Here is a 19,708-nt window from a genome sequence, read left to right as displayed (position 1 = left end):
TAATCATAGCTAACACGGGTTTGCTAAGATTTGCAGTGCATTTTACACTTTTATATCATTTGATCTATGTAAATGGCTCTTTTTACAGACAAGAAAACTGAGGTTTGAGAGGCCAACTTGTCCAGGATCACATTACCTGGTTAGTTGAATCCTTAGGGAGGATTCAAACCTCAGGATTTCTCACCCTCAAATCCAGTGCTCTCTCAATTATATTCTACTAATTGTACTGAAAAGTGTTTTTCAAAAACAAAATATGCACACAACCTTAGCTTCCCTTTCCCTTCAAATTTTTTTAAGCGTTTCCATTAATTTGTTGTTTCTTAATAACAGTCACATTTCTCATTGAATACAGTTATTCACGGATATTTCCCAATACATAGACTTGGTGATGGCCATTATCATTTCTTGTTTTGACATAGTTAAAAAAAAAACAACAAACCTCTTACCTTCTGTCTTAGAATTGATACTAAGTGTGGATTCTAAGACACAAGAACAGTAAGGACTAGCCAGTGGGGATTAAATGGCTTGCTGAGAGTCACACAGCTAGGATGTATCTGAGGCCAGACTGGAAGCCAAGACGTGAGCCATCTAGCTGTCCCTGCCATGGACAGTTTTCCTGAGATGGATCTGTGTTCTTTCTTACACACATGCTCCATTCCATGGTGTGGATTTGTAACTTGTAAATACTTACCCAGCTTTGCATCTCTTGTCCATGTCCTCTCATAAATTTGCTTCACTAGGTGTGTCCAGCATTTCTGGGAGCCCACTGTGATTCCTTCTGAAATTGTGAGGGTACCACCGGAGCTTAAGGGGTGTCTCTGATAGCTATCTCTCACTTTTGCCCCAGACCCAGCCCATCCTCCTTTTTTGAACTTGTAGTTCTTTGGTGATATCTCATTCTTGGGTGCTCGTAGCGTCCAATTCATAATATGAGGGCTTGTTTACCTTCACCTTCTGTCTCTTCATTGCCTTTTCTGTGTGAGACTCACTTTTAATTCTTTGTAGACTAGGGGACCATGATCACAGGCAGCTGGAAGAAACAGTGGATAGGTGCTAGAGGTGGTTAGGAAGACCTGAATTCTAGTCCTGCTTCAGATACTTGCTGAGAGGGAGATCAAGGACAAGTCATTTACCTCTTATTTCTTGGTTTCTTCATCTATAAAAAGGGAGTAATCATAGCACCTATCTCATGATTTTGTTATGAGATTAAATGAGATACCATTGCAAACTTAAAGTACTATAAATACTCCTTTTGTGAGCTAAGCATTTATTAAGCACCTACTCTATGCTAGGAACTATGACAAATGCTTTTGGCAAATATGTATATATAAGCCTCTTTCCATAGCACTGTCACAGGGTCACTGAACAAGCACATCTGTGTTATTACTTCTCTCAAGGAACCTTCTATAATTTTTATTATTTATTTATGGCAGATAACCTTGTTCAAGGAGAGCTTTTAAGGTAGTGTCTTGTTCGGTTGGGTCAATTTTTTTTATAGTCAATGAAGAACATCCAATTGACGTCTTTTGTATTCTCTCAATCTTTCTAGTCATTTGTGTTAAGCTATGATCTACCATGGAATAACTGTTGTCTATTCTTTTCTAATCCACATAGCAATGCCAGATAAAATTATTATTAGTTATAATTATTTATTTTATATTATAAATTATAAATAAAATAAATTATTAGTTACAATAGTTATAAGTATTGTTAGCATGAATACTAATTCTGTACTCTTTTTAGACACTAGAAAGTTTAATTTAATATCCAAGCCATTCTAGCTTGAAAAAGGATATATCCAAACTAGCATAGTTCCCTATGACCTTCAATCTTACTGTGCCCTAAGATAATTTCAGGCACATTCATAGGAATCTTATACCAAGAAATGATCCCTTGAAGTGTAGTCTCAGTTAATATACCAGAATTGAGCAATCCCAAATAGGTTCCTTGGGGCCAGCTAGGTGACACAGGAGCCAGAGTGCCAGGCCTGCAGTCAAAAAGACTCATCTTTGAGTTCAGTTGTGGCCTCAGGCACTAACTAGCTGTATGACTCTGGGCAAGCCACTTAATCCCTGTTTGCCTCAGTTTCCTCATCTGTAAAATGAGCTGGAAAAGGAAATGGCAATCCATTCCTGGATTTTTGCCAAGAAAACCCGAAATGGGGTTGAGTTGGATGTAACTGAAAAATGACTAAACAAAAACAAGCCTAAAAAAGTCTTTGTGTGACCCACCCCAGATTAAAATGTAATAGAAAATATTTAACAAAATAAAAATATAATAAAATGCAAATATTGCATTTTAAAACTAAGACTTGTGTGGGTCCATACATATGATTCAATGGCCCTTATTTTTCTTTGAGTATGATCCTACTGCTCTATACCGTCTTGCTTTTTTTGTGTAATTATCCCTATTTTGTAGATTGGAAAACTAGGTCTTAGAGGAATTAAGAAATTTGTTCATGGTCACCTGTGAGGTGAATGGAGGTTTCTTTTGACTCAAAGACCAGAATTCTTAATGCTAAAAACATTCTTTTTTTTCCTCTTTTTCTTTTCCTTTCTTGAAAAAAAATTTGTGTGTGTGTGTTTTTTTTTTTTTTTTGCAATGTACAGATATTTTCTCATTTGATTCCTCAACAATCCTTCGAGATAGATGCTATTATTATCCCCATTTACAGTAGAGGAGATTGAGGCAGATAGGTGATTTGCCCGGGGTTACATAGTCAGTAAGTGTCTGAGGTTGGATGTGACCTTGGGTCTCCCTGACTCCCAAGTCCAGCACTCTCTGAATTATGCCTCCTACCTTGCCCTTACACCACACTTATAGAAACCTGTTCTGTGATCTGTGGATAATTTTGCTAACTAGATAACTTAGTAACTCTTAGTGTTGGTGGTGTTTGTTAGATTCTGGAAAAACTTATACTCTTCCTTGAAACATTGGTCTCTACTTACTTCAGAATAAAGTTCTTAAAGCCAATGGATTAATTAGTATTAATAGCACAATGTTTGGCACATAGTAAGAGCTTAATAAATGCTGGTGGCTTGATGGATGGATAGATGTGATGCTTTTTTGTAACATGGTTTTTAGTTACTTTCAGTAGATAATGGATATGTGGGACTTTACTTTTATTTTTCATCTCATAGTTGGACATGCAGTGGGTGCAGGTTTTGGCAGAAGGCTGGGCAACGCCACTGAATGGTTTCATGAGAGAAAGAGAATACCTGCAGTGCCTTCATTTCGATTGCTTACTGGATGGTGAGGCATTTTGTATTAAATATTGCATTGGCTAAGATAAATTATACCATGTAGTTTATTTTAATTTCTTTATTCTTTCTGTCTCCATGTTTTTCTTAATAGTAAACAAGCATTTCAATACTAAAAATTCCTATGAAGCCATTTTAAAATTTTTAATTAAATTTTATTTTATTTTAAATTGTTTTTTCATTTTTCTTAATTCAGCTTTTAAAAAAAATCAGTATTAATTATGGAATGGGAGTGCTTGAACGTGGATCCAAATTGAAAAATCAGCTTCCTTATTTTTTGTCTCCCTGTTCATTGATGAACACTCAAAGGGTCTTATCTTTCTATTAACGAAATAGATTGACTCAGTGTGGAAAGATATACACATATAAAAGTTTACTTATGGAAAGATTTGTAGGCTCTAGATTCAGAAAACACTTTAGAAATCATGTGTATTCCTACCCCCTCGTTTTACAGATGAGTAAATCGAATTTAGGGAATTTTAAGACAATTTCTGGCAGAGTTGAGATTTGAACTTGGATCCCTCTAGACTAGTTGGTTCATTTACTATATTGCATTAGCATTTATTTCCTAGAAATAACTGTAGCTTTTTGATTTTTTGAGAAAAATCATTTACAAGATCTAAATAGTTACTTATAACCCTGTTCTGCAATTCAAAGGTGATGAAAAATAGTTTGTCATCATTCTTTTAATTATCTCTTATTTCACCAAAGTAAAACAAGAAAGGACACGCAAAGAAAAGTTTAACATTTTTCTTGAGGTATTAATCTGACTGTTATGAAGGGATTGTCTGATGATGTATACAGAAATATTTTAAACTTTTTCTAAATATAATTTTTGAAGAATTTAAAGACATCCATTTTTGTTGGTATCAAAATTTTAATTTAGTGACAAATAAGCAAAATCATAAAAGTTACCAAGGATCATGGAACTCATTCTTAGTTCATTATAGTTAAAATCCAGACTAAGCTTTAACTTTGCAAACTAATTTTTGTTGAAAAAGATAACTTCCTGTATCGAATAGACTATTATTTATGGTGGTGGTAGCCTGTTTAACCACTCACTGCTAATCCCAGACTGAGCATAGGGGAGTGAAATAGAGATTTACAAGGCAGTTTTTCTGAGACCTGCTTTTGGACCTAGAGATCTTATTGCAAACATAGGGATGAAATATCACCTTATGGTCCTCTCTCTCAGCACTAAATAGCAAGAGCTAGTTGTCATTTCCTCTGTAGCAGAGGCCTTAACCTGTGCTCCATAGACCCCCATAGGTTTCAGAGCATCTGTGAACCTGAATGGGGAAAAAAAAAATTACATCTTTATTTTTCTGAGCTTTGGTTTCCTTTGTAATCTATTGTATTATACTTTATGCATTTTAAAAATGATTCTCAGGGGGTTCCCCACATTTCAGCAGGCTGCTACAGGGGGTCCACACCACACCGAAAAGGTTAAGAATCCCTGATCTTTAGGAACAACTGTCTACATGTGATGCAAATGGCCCTTTTTATCCTTTGCTTCATCCGAAAGGAATGTTAGCAGTTTTAAGGCAGTCATTTTTTAATTTTGTTTTTGCCTCCATTGTCCAAAGAGGTTTCTGCTGATACTTTGATTTCTGAAACAGGTGGTAGGATATGTTATGTCAGCCTGGGTGACCTCACTTAAACAGATCCACATGTCCAAGAAGATTTTTTATTTTCTTTTCATGTGAGCAACGAACAAACACAGGCAAATGCTTCAGAGCTGATCAGGTTCGAGTTGAGAAAGGAGGAGGTTTTCTTTTCTTTTGTGAGGGGTAGAGGGTGTCCTCAAATTGAGTAAGCCAAACTATGGATCATCCTCTTACCTTTTTGTCCAATGATGGTGAGGCTACTTTTGGTCTGGCTACATTATGAGGAGTTTGTGCCTCCTGCTTTATGTGTAAGAAGTGGATATTGCCACAGTGCATGACTTATGACACCAGAAGGGTTTCTGGTGACTTTGTAAAGGTTATATGTAGCTCATTCCCCTTATGCATGGTTGGTAGGCTCTGCTTCTTTTGGGATATAGAATACCTAACACATAACACATACCAGTTAGAAACTAGGCTTAGAATCAGGAAAGGGCCTGAGGAATGTCTGAGGTATAATCCATTTATTGGATTTATAATCCAATGATTAATTAATATATTATTTTATATATGAGTATGTTGCATATAATATATTAAGTTGCATAATTATTTATAACCATAATAATATATTAATAAAGAGTACAGGGTTTGCATAGAGCCAGAGTTCTTCATCTGGGCTCTATGGATAGATTTTTGAGGGTCTGTAAACTTAGAGAAAAAAAATTACATTTTTATTGTTACTAATTTCAAACTGAATTCTGTTGCATTAAAATTCCCAGGTGTCTCTTTCCCTGCATTAGAGAGAGCATCACTTGACTATATATATGTGTAAACTATGTCCTTTGGGTTCTGATTTATCAGTTCTTCCCTGGAGATGGACATTCACAAGTTTTTCTTCAAGCATTAATTCTGTAGCTGTGTATAATGTTCTCTTGATTTTGTTTCCTCCAATTATTAAGAAATAGGACTGTAGGCTTCTTTAGACTGCCAATTGGGGGCCACGATACAAAAAAATGGTGAAGAACCCATGGTATGGAGGCTAATGGGAGAGGAAGTGCTCAGTAACTGATGAAGGTGATGACAGCAAGTCAGGCATTACATACTACCTTCTCAGCAGACTCTTCTTTATATTGTGCCCATTTTCTTACACTAGTTATATCTGATAGCTCTGTGGTCCACAGTGCGAGCTGATGCAGAGCTCTTGCACTGATAACATTTCATTTGGCTATTTTTCTAAAACAGGAGTGCTGCTTGGTAGTAGGTCTGCCTGCCCCAAATGGGAGCTGCTTCTCTGTCGACATGCTCTCCCTGTTTTCTAAGTATCAATGGAGCATGGTTATAGGCCTGAGCCCTAAATGCACTAAGAATTCCCCCTATTATTTTCAAGTGATCATCTGGGCCTTATGTTTTTTTCCTTGTTCCGTAGGAGGAGTAATTAACTTGTCAGTGCCTATAGTACTCTCAGCTACTCAAGAGGACAGAGAGAGACTGGATGGCTGTACAGCATTTGCCCTGGTGTATGAGGGTCGTCGAGTTGCCATTCTCCGAAATCCAGAGTTCTTTGAACATAGAAAAGAAGAACGCTGTGCCAGACAGTGGGGAACAACATGCAAGGAACATCCGTACATCAAGGTGATATAAACTGTGGCCCCCATTATTTGCATATATGGTGATATGTTTTAGCTTACGTTTTGCTCTGCCCATTGCATATCTCCCTGTTGGTTGCTTGATTGAGACAGCAACTATTTTGCAGATTCAAGATCACTCTTGCCTAAGTTGAGGTTGAAGCCATTGGTTCCTGACCTTGTCTTTTAGGTATGGATGAGGAGTTACAGAAGCCATCATAGGTTCACTAGGAAAAAGCCTTATCAGAATAATTGGATCCATATTTGTGTGCATGTATGCACAATAACAGGGTTAGAAGAATGCCATGAAAATAGTATATCTGGATTTCAGTAAGGAATTTTGCAAAGACACTATCATTGTTTTTTTTTTTGTTTTTGTTTTTTTTTTTTTAATATCCTAGTAATGGAAGGGGAAGGGCTCTAAACAGAAAAGCTTGGGCTAAGCAAATGTGGTTAAGTGACTTGCTCAGGGTCACACACCTAGGAAGGGTCTGAGTCCAGAATTTGAACCCAGGTCCTCTGGACTCCCAACACTCTGTCCATCGTACCACATAGCTGCCCCTTCTCATATCATCATTGGGAACTGAATGGAGAGATATGATCTCCATATCTTATAGTTAGATGTATATATAATTGATGTAGGATAGAAGTTCTTAACCTTTTTTTGTGTGTATCATGGATTCAGTTGTCAGTCCATTGAAGCCTCTAAATCTCCCTTCTCAGAAAAATGATTGTATATGTATAAAATAAAATTCATAGGCTTCCAAAGGAAACCAATCTCAAAAGACAGCACATTTTAAAATTACTTAAAAAAATCAGAAATGAAATTAACTCCTTTGGTAATTTTTTTAGACATTTACAACCCCAAATTCAAGGATATTCATAGATTGGAGTGACTTATTTGATGGAGATCTTGGGACCATTGATTGAGTCCTTGATTGATAAAGAAAGTCCTTCTGCAACCTCACTGGCTGCATCTTTAGGGCCAGAGAGCTCACCGTGTCATTTGTAAGCAACTTTAAAATGCAAAAGACTTTGGGGACACCCTATATTGGAATGTAGTTATCACATTATTAAAAAAAAATATAAGGTCATGGTTTCTAAGTTTAAGAACTCCTGATTTTGAGGATGTATGTGAAGACTAAAAGGAAAGGGGATGCTTCAGGGTTTTAACCTCAACCATATTTTGTCCAGCCATTTTTTCAGCAAAGATAAGGGTAGAGTGAAGCATCAGAGTTGCACATAGCATGCAGCTAATAGCGATAGGTAATACATTAAATATCATGTAGGTTCAAAAAAAATCAGCTGGGTCTGTACAGGCTAGATAAGGCATCTCTAGATAATAGCTTATATGGAAAAGACCTGAGGGTTTTAGTCGCTTTTAAGTGCAAAATAAATCAGGTTTATTTTAGTTGCCAAAAAAACTAACTCAGAATCAGGCTACATTTATCAAAGCATCATATCTAGAAAGAGGGGGAAGATGGTTTATATACTGTGGATCAGGTCAGGCCTCCTTGGGAGTGTTGTACTCTGGAGGATGGACATTGAACAATTAGAGAGTGTCTGAAGGAACGTACTTGAAAATATGTTATTTGAAGATCTTTTGAAGGAAATGGAGGTCTTCAATCTGAGGAAAGTGAGATACATGATAGCTGACTCAGAATATTTGAAAATCAGTCTATCTTGTGGAAGAAGAAATTAATTTAGTCTGTTTGGCTGTAGGGGAAAGATACAGAACCAATGGGTAGCAATTATATGGAAGTAGATTTCCCTTCTAAGGAAGAGCTTTCTTTTAAAAATTTTTCCCTTTCCTCCAATATTCTTTTTTTAGGATTAACTAATTTATTTAGGATATTTTTCCATGGTTTTGTCCTAAAAGTTGAGGTCTTCGGGTTTATGGAACACTGTGTTGCTGAGGTCATTTACCCCAAGTTTGTTCCATTGATCCTCCCTTCTGTCTCTTAGCCAGTACCAAATTGTTTTGAGGTCCACTGCTTTATGGTACGGTTTTAGACCTGGTACTGCTAGGCCACCTTCCTTCACATTTTTTTTCATTAGTTTGAGGAAGAGCTTTCTAATGGTTAAATCTGTCTGAAAACTAAGTGGGTTGCTGGGTGAAATGAATGAGCTCCTTAGTCCTGGAGCTGGCCCTTTAGAAGGAATTCAGCCATTGATTAAGGATTTGAACTAGGACGTCCTAGTCTCTACTAAATCTCTTCAATCTATGAAATATCTTTGAATTTTGGTACCTGAACATTTAAGAAAATCACCATAGTGAGTTAGGTCTCACAGTGTCAATAATCTATATCACAGAATTTTGTTTAGGATTGGGTTATGATAGTTGGGTTAGAAATCACTTATTTGACTAATTTCTGTCCACAAAATTCCATCTTTACTGCAAGTACCTAAGATTCTAATGTTTTTGAAATATTTTTTATACAGTTAGTTGGATGAATTTGTACTACTAATTTATATTATTTTTTCACAGACACACTTCATTTAAACACTGTCTGAATTACAGATTTCTTGGAGTCCAAATTAATAAAATCTTACCCTTCTATTGGATTAGAAGGCTCTCATGGAATCATAATAATCATAATAGCTAGCACTCATACAGTGCTTTCAGGTTTGCAGAGCACTTTACAAATACCATCTCATTTGATTCTCACAACAACCCTGGGAAGTAGGTGCTATTATTATCCTTATTTTACAGATGAAGAAACACTGAGGCAGGCAGAGGTGAAATGACTTGCCTAGGGTCACACAACTATTAAGTGTCTGAACTAGGGTCTTGCAGACCCCAGACCTAGCTCTCCCTCTCCTGTGCCACCCCAGCTGCCTCTGGTGGAGTATTGGAATGCCCTCAGAATTAGAAATAATTGGTATTTAGTTGAAAGTGTCATTCAGATCACTAATCACAAGTGGGTGAGAGTCAGTCACCAAATTAGATTAGGGCACATATTTCAATTGCCCCATTAAAATAAAGGATTTACAAAGATGGAATTGAAATGTTTCCTGAATCCTTCCTTCTGTGGAAATTGAATCCTGCTTTACTAGCTTAAGGCTTTCTACTGTTTCCTTTTCGGAAGCTTTGTCTGCTGAGATGGCACCATTCCACTGTCCACTTTGGCTAGTCTACAATCTGCTATAAATTTGGATGGAAAATTTAATTGTTTGCTTCCTGGCTTCATAGGAACACCCTATTTTCCTACTCCTGTCACAGTGGATTAAGCAGTCTTTGTAAGGGTTCTTCTTTTGGGGAATGAAGCCATTTTAGAGGTTGCAGGAGGTACGGGGGAAGCATTCCATTGCATACGCTGGATACACATTGCTTTTTAATTGTTCATCTTCTGAGAACAACATATCATTGTACCCAGTACTTGCTAATAAACTAAATTATATTAGACATAGTTCATTGTAAGTGCTCATTTCCCTGCTTGTTCTGACTTTACGAGATTCTCATTAGCAAACATCAAAGCAGTGTCATGCTTTTTCTACAATAAAAACCTGTTGATTTTGGCTGAATTTCTCCTCAAATGGACAGAATTGTCTCTCTGTGGGTGTGAGGCATTTCCCTCTTTTGTGTTTGCTGTTCCTAGCCATAGGTATTTTGCAGTTGATTATTCAGTTTTGTCCTTTGATGCTTAGCTGTTTGCTGTGAATGTTATTCTCCTAGAAGGTGCCCTGTCACACACGTGTAGCACTCAGAATAGCACTGACCCCTCCAAGTTGGACTTTTCCTGGCACTTGGTTCCAACCCTGGCAATGGAGAAAGTTTGGTTGTTTCAGTTGGCCAGAAACTGCTTTCTAGTGGTCTCCCCTGTTGGCCATTATTGATGAGAAGCCTATCCTTTCTGACACTGATAGGATGTGTTGTATACTAGGCTACTTCTAGACATTTGCGATATTTGTGCATCCTGGATTTTGTTTGAGCAGGAAAGAACAATTTGGGTGTGATAGATGGGAATGTTAAATGGGATGGGATTTTCCAAGAAGTATGGATAATGGGCCCAAGTCTGCCAAACTTAAAAGTCCTGTCTTTCCTTCATTGGCAGATGTTTGCTTATATACATAGAACTTGATCAGCAAGAGCACACTTTTCAGATGTAAAGGTCTATTTCTTGTCATATTTCGGGGCGATGATTGTAGTGAGAGTTTTTATTGCTTTCAGAGAGCCCTGGACTTGGACCAGTTCCATGAAATATAAGAAAAGACAAAGCAGGATTTACAGACTTGATGTTTATCTTTTCTTTTAGGTGGTCAAAACAGCAATTTTTTTCATGTTCGTGATTGTTTTCTTTTGAAAATGTATTTTTATAAGCAGGGTAGCTACCTACATTATTAAGAATGAGGTAGCTAGCTGAATGGCTCAGTTGATAGGGCACTGGGCCTCAGAGGCAAAGGGAATGGCAGACCATCCTAATATCTTATTTTGGTGCAACTAGATAGTACCATGGATAGAATGATGGGCTGGAGTCAGTGAGACTCCTCTGTCTTCCTGAGTTCAAATCTAGTCTCAGAAACTTCCTCACAATGTCACTTAACCCTATTTGCCTTAGTTTCTTCCTCTGTAAAATGAGCTGGAGAAGGAAATGGCAAACTGCTCCAGTATTTCTGTCAGGAAATCCCAAAATGGGGCAGGAAGAGTTGGACACAACTGAAATGACTGAAGAACAACAACAAAGATTCAGAAATGGTTGATTATGTAAAAGCAAAGAATCGGCCTACAAGTTTTTTTGTTCTCTTTTATGTATGTTGAAGTAGAAAGCGTATTAGACTGGAGGACCAGGGACCTGGGTTCTAGTCCTGTTTTCACGACTATTTCTATGAACAAAACACTTAATTCCCCTTCCTTATAACTCTCATCTCTGTTTGACACCCCTGCTGTAGAGGCTGCGGGAGCAGGTGGGGTGTTAGAGCCGGCTCAGGGGTTAGCCTTAAGGACCAGGGCCATCTGTGTCCCCAAGGGAAGGAGGGAGAGATGGGGAAAGAAAGAGCCAGACAGTTCTTGAGTTGGAGCCGGGGGATGGAAGTTGGAATAGCTCCCCCTGGCTGCTTGGACCATTGCTGTGGATGAAGGTTGTTAAAGGATTTCAGAAAGGGACGAAGATTCCCGCACAGCAGCCGGGCCCCTATGTTGAGTGGAGCTGCCCATTTCTGGGCAGCCTGCCATCGCGGTCAGAGACATTTTAGGGGAGACTGCGCAGAGCTGGGGTTCTCCGCCTGCTGCTGCTGCCGCTGCCCAGTGTTTCTTCACAAGATTCTCTGTCTCCTCGTCCCATCAAAGGAGTCTGGAGCTGGCAGGGGCCCTCGCTGCAGCCAGCCTGCCATCCCATCTTCCCCCAGGAATCAGCCCAAATGCTCCCCCTGAGCCCTGCTGGAGTGCTCTGGGGACTTCCCCCACATGCACTACTTCTGTTTTTTGGGATTCTGATCGTCAGGGAGGGAGCTTAGATCGGCCTTGACTCCTCCTTGTCGTTCCTGGTTGAATAATAATGATGACGATAATATTATGAATAATAACTAGCATTTATGTAGTGCTTTAAGGTGTACAAAGTGCTTTAAATGTGTTATCTCCTTTGGTCCTCAAAGCTACCCTATGGAGGGTGGGGGCTATTATTATCCCCATTTTACAGAGGAGAGAACTAAGGATGAAAGAGGATTTTCTTAGGCACACACCTTGGAAGGGGCTGAAAGCTGCCCACTACACAGGAAATAGATGCTCTCCTCCATAAGAAAACTGCCTTAACTTTTTGAATATTTGTGTTTCTGTCCCTTCCCTGATTACCTTCACTTATTCCTTTTCTGAGGTTACTTTCCCTGTACTAAGAACAAATTTGTTGAATGAATCAAAATTGTAAATGAATCTAAGCTGTTGCACATGGCTGTTTCATTGTATTTGCATCCTCAACTCTTAGCCAGTGTCTGACACTTTGTAGGAGTTTAAGAAATGCTTGTTTGATTAAACAAATGATCATGTCTTAAAAGTCACTGAGGAAACATTTCCTTCTGGCAGCCTCTAGCTCCCAGTTTAATGTGAAGGGAAGCGTTCATGCCAGTCTCTCATTCCTTAAAAGAGGCAGCTAGGGGGCCCGGTGAGTAGACTAGTGGGCCTGGAGTCAGGGAGGCCTGGGTTCAAACATGGCCTTAGACACTTAGTGCTGCTGTGAGACCCAATTTGCTTCACCTCTGTCTGCCTCCATTTCCTCAGCTGAAAAATGGGGATAATAACAACATTTGCCTGTAAGAATGGTGAGGATTAAATGAGATAGGATTTGTAAAGTGCCTAGTATGATGCCTTACCTGTAGCTGGCCCTCTATCAAAGTTTATTCTCTCTCTACCCCACCAAGAGGAAATCTGTGTTTTGGGCTTTGTGTTTTTGTTTTTAAAGGGTTTGCTTCCTCGTTTTTTGTTTTCCAATTTTCCCCTTTTCCTTCCTGACAGATGGTGATGGAGCAAGGGGATTGGCTGGTTGGGGGTGATCTTCAAGTCCTGGACCGAATTTATTGGAATGATGGCCTTGACCCGTACCGCCTCACGCCTGCTGAGCTAAAGCAGAAGTTTAAAGATATGAATGCTGGTGAGTCATTCGCCCCATTTTCTAATCCAGTCATCGTCATGTCACTTGGGAGTGTCGTAGTATCAGCTGGGGAGGCTGTGATGACTGCTAAGGTTCAGAAGAGATCCTTCCACTTCCCTGGCTTGCTCCTGGCAGGCACAGGGGCAGGAAACGGAGGATTTCCCTGTGAGGGAGCTGCCCATCTGCAAACCCAGCACTAGAGTCTGAACCAGGTCTCTCTAACCCCGACATCCCCTGCCTCTAGCCATGTCGCCTCTGAGCCCATCAGTGCCCTTTGCCCGAGATCGGGTTGTGGGGGGTGTTGGCGTAGGGAATGCCGTGGGCCCAAGAGGGCAAGTCACTCAGAATGTCCCCAGGTCGAGACTGCACTCTGTATGTCATGTTCCCCTACCTCAGCTCATACTTAGGGAATGTTTTCCAAAATGCAGAAAATACATGAACGTTTAACAACTAACTTTATGATTGCAGGTCTTCTTGCTAACGGATCCAGTGGTAAAAGCTTAAATTGGGTTCATAGGAATTAATGCTAGAAGACATCTGTATCATTGAGTCCAAACCTCACATTTTACAGATGAAGAAGCAAACCTAATTCTCTAGTTTAATGCCTTTTTTGATGTTGTAGATATCAGTTCGATGTAAAATCCCAGTGAAGCTGGGTCCTTTGGCTCCACATCTAGGTTTTTTGATACTCTACTTCCTTTGCCTTGCAAAAGAGTAAAACTGGATTTTAATTTTTCCTCTTTACCCACCCAGTAGGCTGTACTTGGAAACTTAGTAAATTTGTTATTTGCAGACATTTATTGGCTAATAAACAGAAAATAGTTTGTGAGATGCCTTGTCAAGATTCTTATTAAAAAATTCATGAATATCTTTTTGAAAAGTATCTCCAAAGTTCCTTCCTGTATCTCTCCTTTTCCTTACCAGAAAGCCATCCCATATGACAAATAATTTTTTTAGGAAAAAAATGAGCAAAACCAATCAGTACTTTGAGGAAATCTTGAAATATATTCAACAATACAACACTGATGAACCTTCTATCTCTGAAAGGGAGTGGGAGGATTTGATTTAAAGTTTACAGTTTGTATTTGAATTCATATTAGGAGTGTGTGAGCTAATCAATGGTAACATAGAGCCTTAAATTTATTATGCACACACATATGTATATATACACATATATGTAAATACCTATATGTATATATTTAAAGAAAGGAAATTATCATAGAAAATCAAATATCAAATTAAGAGAGGAACTTTAACTTTTCTTTAAAATAGTTTTTAGCCTGACATCAAAGAGCAAAGAGTCACAGAGTGTTGTTCTGTTTGTTTTTCTATTTCAGAACCTCACTGCTATTAGCCAAATAAGTAACAGACCCAAGGGTTATGCTCTGGCATGTTTTTTATGCTTTGTTTGTTTGCTATGTTGGTAGGACAGCAACAAACCACTGCTGAAATCCAAGATGCACTACAAAGGAATAGGGAGCTATGGGGGATGGTGTCTAGCTCAGGTCTTGTGTTTTTTTTCCCCTCCTTTTTATCCCAGAAGTAACTGTTTATTCTTTCCATGGATGGCCCAAAACTTTTCAGACTACTAAATCACTTTCTGGCTTAATCACCTTTGATGGTCCATAGAATGTTCTGCCTTTTGGAAAATTGAGTCCTTTTTTTAGTGTCCTCACTAGGGAATGTGTGAAGTGGCATATTTGAAGAGGGCTGGGTGGGTAACTGAATTGATCTATTGGTGAAGTATGCTGGAACAGGAGAAGGTTCAAATGAGTCAAGGTAAAATCCAGTCAATCTGTGGTGATTGTATGTTAGACTACTGATGATTAGTACATGTTAGGGGCTTAATAGTATGTATTGACTTGCCATCTAGAGGGTCATTATCATTATCATGGCTTCTATCATCAAGAAACTCATCTAATAGGGACATTTGGGAAAGATTCATGAAGGGCTGTGTTTTAAATAAGAGTAGCTCAAATTTTAGAGTGTTATAAGATTTACAAAGTACTTTGCTTTGAGACAGGCAGGTGTTATCTCCATTTTACAGATGAGGAATTTAAGTGATTTGTCCAGTCACACAGTAATTAAAGATCTGAGCCAGATTTCGAACTCAAGTCTCTTTTGTATTCTTAACCAGAGTTCTTTCTAGTACCCCATGTTACCTCCTCCCATTCTGTTCTTTATAGTAAGGGTTTTTAACCTGGAAACCCATGAACCCAGGGATGTTTTTTGTTTTTAATCTCTTGATAACTATATTTCATTGTATTTTTTTCCATTGTACCCTGTGTATTTTATTTTATGTCTTCAAAAGCTTGATTTTTAAGAAGAAAAGGGCTTCCATAGGCTTCACCAGGCTATAGCCAAAGGGGCCCATGGCACAAACCAGTTAAAAATCCCTGCTTTATTGGAAGAAATAGCTGTAGGCATTGGTGGAGTATTTCCAAACAGTGGGAATAAATGGTATGTATGAAGGCTCCATTTTGTGAGAGACATGGTTCTCAGTGTACATGCTATACTATGTTTTATATTACCTTATATTAGCTGTAATATGTACAAATGTGTATTTCTATTGACACGCACATGTTGGCTGGGAGGAGGCTTAAAGCACAGAAACATATTAAGATACTTAAATTCATATTAAACTTTATTTAAATTCATGAGCTAAGTGTGTACTCTGTGGAAGGCTCTATGATATAGTTCTGATTCTGGATGATTAAGATGGAAGGAATGGAGAGACAAAAATGAGTTTGAGAAATGTGGATGAAGAATCTGGAAAATTTAATGATGGCCTGGGTCAGGAATCAGTAACCTGGGGCAGTGTGTCTCATAGTTGAGCCACGGCTCATTGCCATTGTCACACCCCATTACCCATGCTTAGGAGAGCATGTTTTGGGTCATTTTGCTGAGAGAGTTGGTGACAAGTACTTGTCTACGTCTCTTTTTTCCTAAAGAAAGGATCCCAAGTCAGTGCTGTCACACACGCACTCAGTAGCCAGAAGAAGGATCATAAACATGGCGTCATCAATTTTCAGAGGTTCTTGGATTAGAGGCTACAGTAGAAAGGGTCTATGGAAACTGTGATGGAGTAAGAGAAAAGTAATATCAGGGGTAATGAGAAAGGAATTGGAAAGGGTTGAGGCTTAGAGGGAAAGTGAAGAAGTATAGTTTTAAGCTTGTTTATTTTTAGGTTTTAGAATAAATTAACATATTTTATAGTCAGCAATAAACACAGAACTTGGAGAGATGAGAGATCAAGGCATGAACTGTGGATATGGAAGTCATCTATATGACTCTGGTGACAACATATGCTTGTGGCTCTCTTCCTCCCTCTCTGACTGTTCCTTCTGTTTCCCTTGCTGGCTTACAAGCTGCCTTCTGGCTTATAAACTGAAATATGGTCCAGAGTTCTGTTCGGGACTCTCTTCTTTCCACATGTTACACCAAAGGCTTCGGTTATCATCATTAGACAGCTGACTTTTACTTCCGGAGCTTTACCTATAACTTCTAACCCATTATTTCCATTTTCCTGTTAGATAACTCCAGCTGAATGTCTAGCTAGCCTTAAAACTTGCCATCCCTGCTCCCTGCACATTAAGCTCATTAAGTTTCCATTTGTGCCATTTCCCTTTCCCAGGACGTCTCTCTGGGAGACAGAGCCACGTCCCCCATACGCTTCCCTTTGCCCCCTGTATTCTAACTCTGCCAGTGGTTCTAGACCCATTTCTGCCACTGACTGGCCTGGGTGTGTATGGTTTACAAGCATTGTCCTTACAACAGCCTAAGGGTAAATGGCCCCATCATTCTTCTAATTTTACGGGGGCAGAACAAGGTATAACTTACAGAGATGGAGCAACTTTACCCACAAGGGTGACGACCAAGGACAGCACATAATATTCTAGATATTGTGAAATTCTTTGTAAATCTTAAAGCACCATATAAGTGCTACCTTAAAAACATTTGTTGGGCCCATAAAACAAGTGCAGTAATATTTCATTATGTTCATGTATCACAGTTGGTTTAGACATAATTCTTTCCTCACCCCTTTTTTCTCAATGAAAATAGGACCTTAAACTTGCTAGTGATGTTCAGTAGTTTTGGAGTGTCAAACTGTGGACAAGGTCCCCTCAGCTCACAGAGCTCCTCTCCATCTCTGCTCAACCCTGGGGATTGGGGACAAAGGCTCCATACCTCAGAAAGGATTAGGCCATTCTTTCGTCCCATTATAAAGGATGAAAGGGATGGGGGATGAGACTAGAAAGCCAATGGATGAGATGAAATATCTCAGGGATTCTCCAGTTCAGATGCTATTATACTTGAAAGACTTTTGGCAGTAAAGCCTTATACCTGCTGCTAATGTGGACTTTTTATGGATGATCAATCTTAACTGTTCATATTAACTCTTCAGTTCAGAACTAGATTAGTCCTTTTTGAGAAGGGAGCCCAGCTAGATATACCTATGGAATCATTTCTATCTGCATAGATGTCTGGTTTCTCTTTATGTTTCCTGTCGGAGACGTAGGCCTGTAAATAATGATACTAAATGGCTATATTTTAAAATCAGCTTTGACCTGCTGGTAATCCAGGGATTTACTCATCATACTCTGGAGACAGGTTACCAAAATAAATGCCCCATTCAAGGGTTAGGAGTCTGTTGCTTATTAACTGGAAAGGACAAGGACCATTTATCAGAGCCACAGAGTGAAAACACCCCATGCCTTGGCAAGTTGAGCCAGAGATGAATGTCCTAGTGAGCCTTGGGTAGCCAGCGAAAGGTCTTCAAGGTAAGAGTGGGGCAGATATGGTGCCTGGCATGTTTTGGAGGGTAACAGTAAAAGGCTAGAGAGGGGCATCCTCAGAATCAGGCAGCTAGGTCCCACCTCTGATCTGTGCTCATCAAATAAAAGCTATGGCTATTTTTGTCATTTTGTCATTCTTCTGGCTATGTGACCCTGAGTAAGTTGCTACCATCTCATTGCTCTAAGATTCTGTTTTTCTAGTGAAGTCAAAGGTCAGGTTCCCCTGCCAAAAACAAAATCTCTGCTGTTACAGCTGGGGACCCCAACACAATGTAGAGATGTCTAATTTAATATACAGTCTTGGCTCTTGAACACCTTACCATTTACTCCATGACAAATATCATTCTATTCCCGTCGATGCCAGTTTGTACTTTCCCCCAAGATGATAATCACAGTGGTGAAGGCACCTAGCTCCTTTGTTTACTTCTCAGAAAAGACTGTGATTTGTCCTGGGCATCATGGGATAGAAAGCAACTTGCCATAGAAAGACATTAATCACAGCTCCATTTAGGGGTTTTTTTTGGGCTTTGTTAGATAAAAAATGGAGTATTTCCTTAGACCGACATCTTTTTTGTATTGTCAATGTAAATTCAAAGTCCCAGGGCATAGAATTTGTATGGATTTTTGATAAGCTGCTTTTCAAATACATTTTGTTTCTTTATAATTTGTTTATAATTCAATAAATGCATTGTAAAATAGGTTTTCTTCCTAATAATGCTTGGAGAAACATGAACAAGAGGAAACTGTTGTTACAGGTAGACAGCTAGGTGGCCAGAACTTTGGACTTGGAGTCAGGAAGTTCTGAGTTAAAAAATATGGCCTCAGGGAGGAGTTAGGTGGCTCAGTGGATTGAGAGCCAGGCCTAGAAATGGGAGGTTCTGAGTTCAAGTTTGACCTCTGACACTAACTAGCTGTGTGACTCAGGGCAAGTCACATAATCCCTATTATTTAGCCCTAACCACTCTTCTGCCTTGCTACCAGTATACAGTATTGATTCTAAAATGGAAGGTAAGGTTTTAAAAAAAAATCTGGCCATAAACCCTTACTGGCCAGAGACACTGGTATCAAGGATTCTAATTTAAGCCAGGGAGCACAAATAGGAACTAAATTAAGGATACCAGGGAGGATCTTCGATTTAGGGCTAGAAGTGACCCTCAAGATAATTTCATCAAGATTATTCATTTTACAGATGAGAAATGAAAGGCCATTTGAAGAATCTCAGAGAAACTGAGGGACTTGCCTAAGGTCACAGCTAGCAAATGACAAGGCTAGGGATGAACTCAGATCCTCTGATTCCAAATCCCATATTCTCCTTATCAGACCAGGCTTCCTTTCTTGAGAAAAACAAGTGGCAACTTTTATCAGGGATGTATAGCCATCCTCAGCACCAGGAGATGGAGAAATAACCAACTGGAATCACTAGAAATCTGCATTTTGAGTCCAAAGGTAGGGTAGGGTCAATACCAAGAGACATATTTAGTGAAAGTAGACTCCAAAATTTGAAGCTGGGGTTAAGATTGAGTATAAGAGCTAAATAATAGAGACTAACACAGGCAAGCCATTTGTTGAATGGTTCAAGTTCTCTGGTTCCTTTAAGGCCAGCGCCATGGATTCCATGAGAACATTCATTTCAGAGGGTCGATCTTAGGGTGAGGTAAGGGTTTAGACTGATTTAAAGGCATAGCCAAAGATGAAAACTAAGCATGAAGTCAGAAGGAAAGTTAGATAAATCTTGCAATTACTCATGTGGCCCTTTTGACTTTGGACTATATCCATTTACTATAAATGCAGAACAATAGACAATGTTTACATATTGAAAATATCTTTTAACATAAATATAGT

The 19,708-nt window shown here is 39.0% G+C and overlaps 1 protein-coding gene across 1 annotated transcript in view; it reads left to right on the top strand.

Annotated features, from left to right (window-relative positions):
* The window catches only part of PAPSS1 (3'-phosphoadenosine 5'-phosphosulfate synthase 1), a 126,336-nt gene that overhangs the window by 68,947 nt on the left and 37,681 nt on the right, over window positions 1–19,708 (top strand). Inside the window, exons 7-9 of the mRNA XM_044682203.1 lie at window positions 3,141–3,252; window positions 6,291–6,496; window positions 12,935–13,070. Of these exons, the coding sequence (XP_044538138.1) occupies window positions 3,141–3,252; window positions 6,291–6,496; window positions 12,935–13,070 (454 nt within the window). The remainder of the gene's footprint in view (window positions 1–3,140; window positions 3,253–6,290; window positions 6,497–12,934; window positions 13,071–19,708) is intronic.

This window comes from Gracilinanus agilis, chromosome 6 (assembly GCF_016433145.1).
Source record: "Gracilinanus agilis isolate LMUSP501 chromosome 6, AgileGrace, whole genome shotgun sequence".
Classification (NCBI taxonomy): Eukaryota; Metazoa; Chordata; class Mammalia; order Didelphimorphia; family Didelphidae; genus Gracilinanus; species Gracilinanus agilis.
Note: the sequence above shows the minus strand (reverse complement) of the source record. Positions and strands in the feature narration are given on the sequence as shown.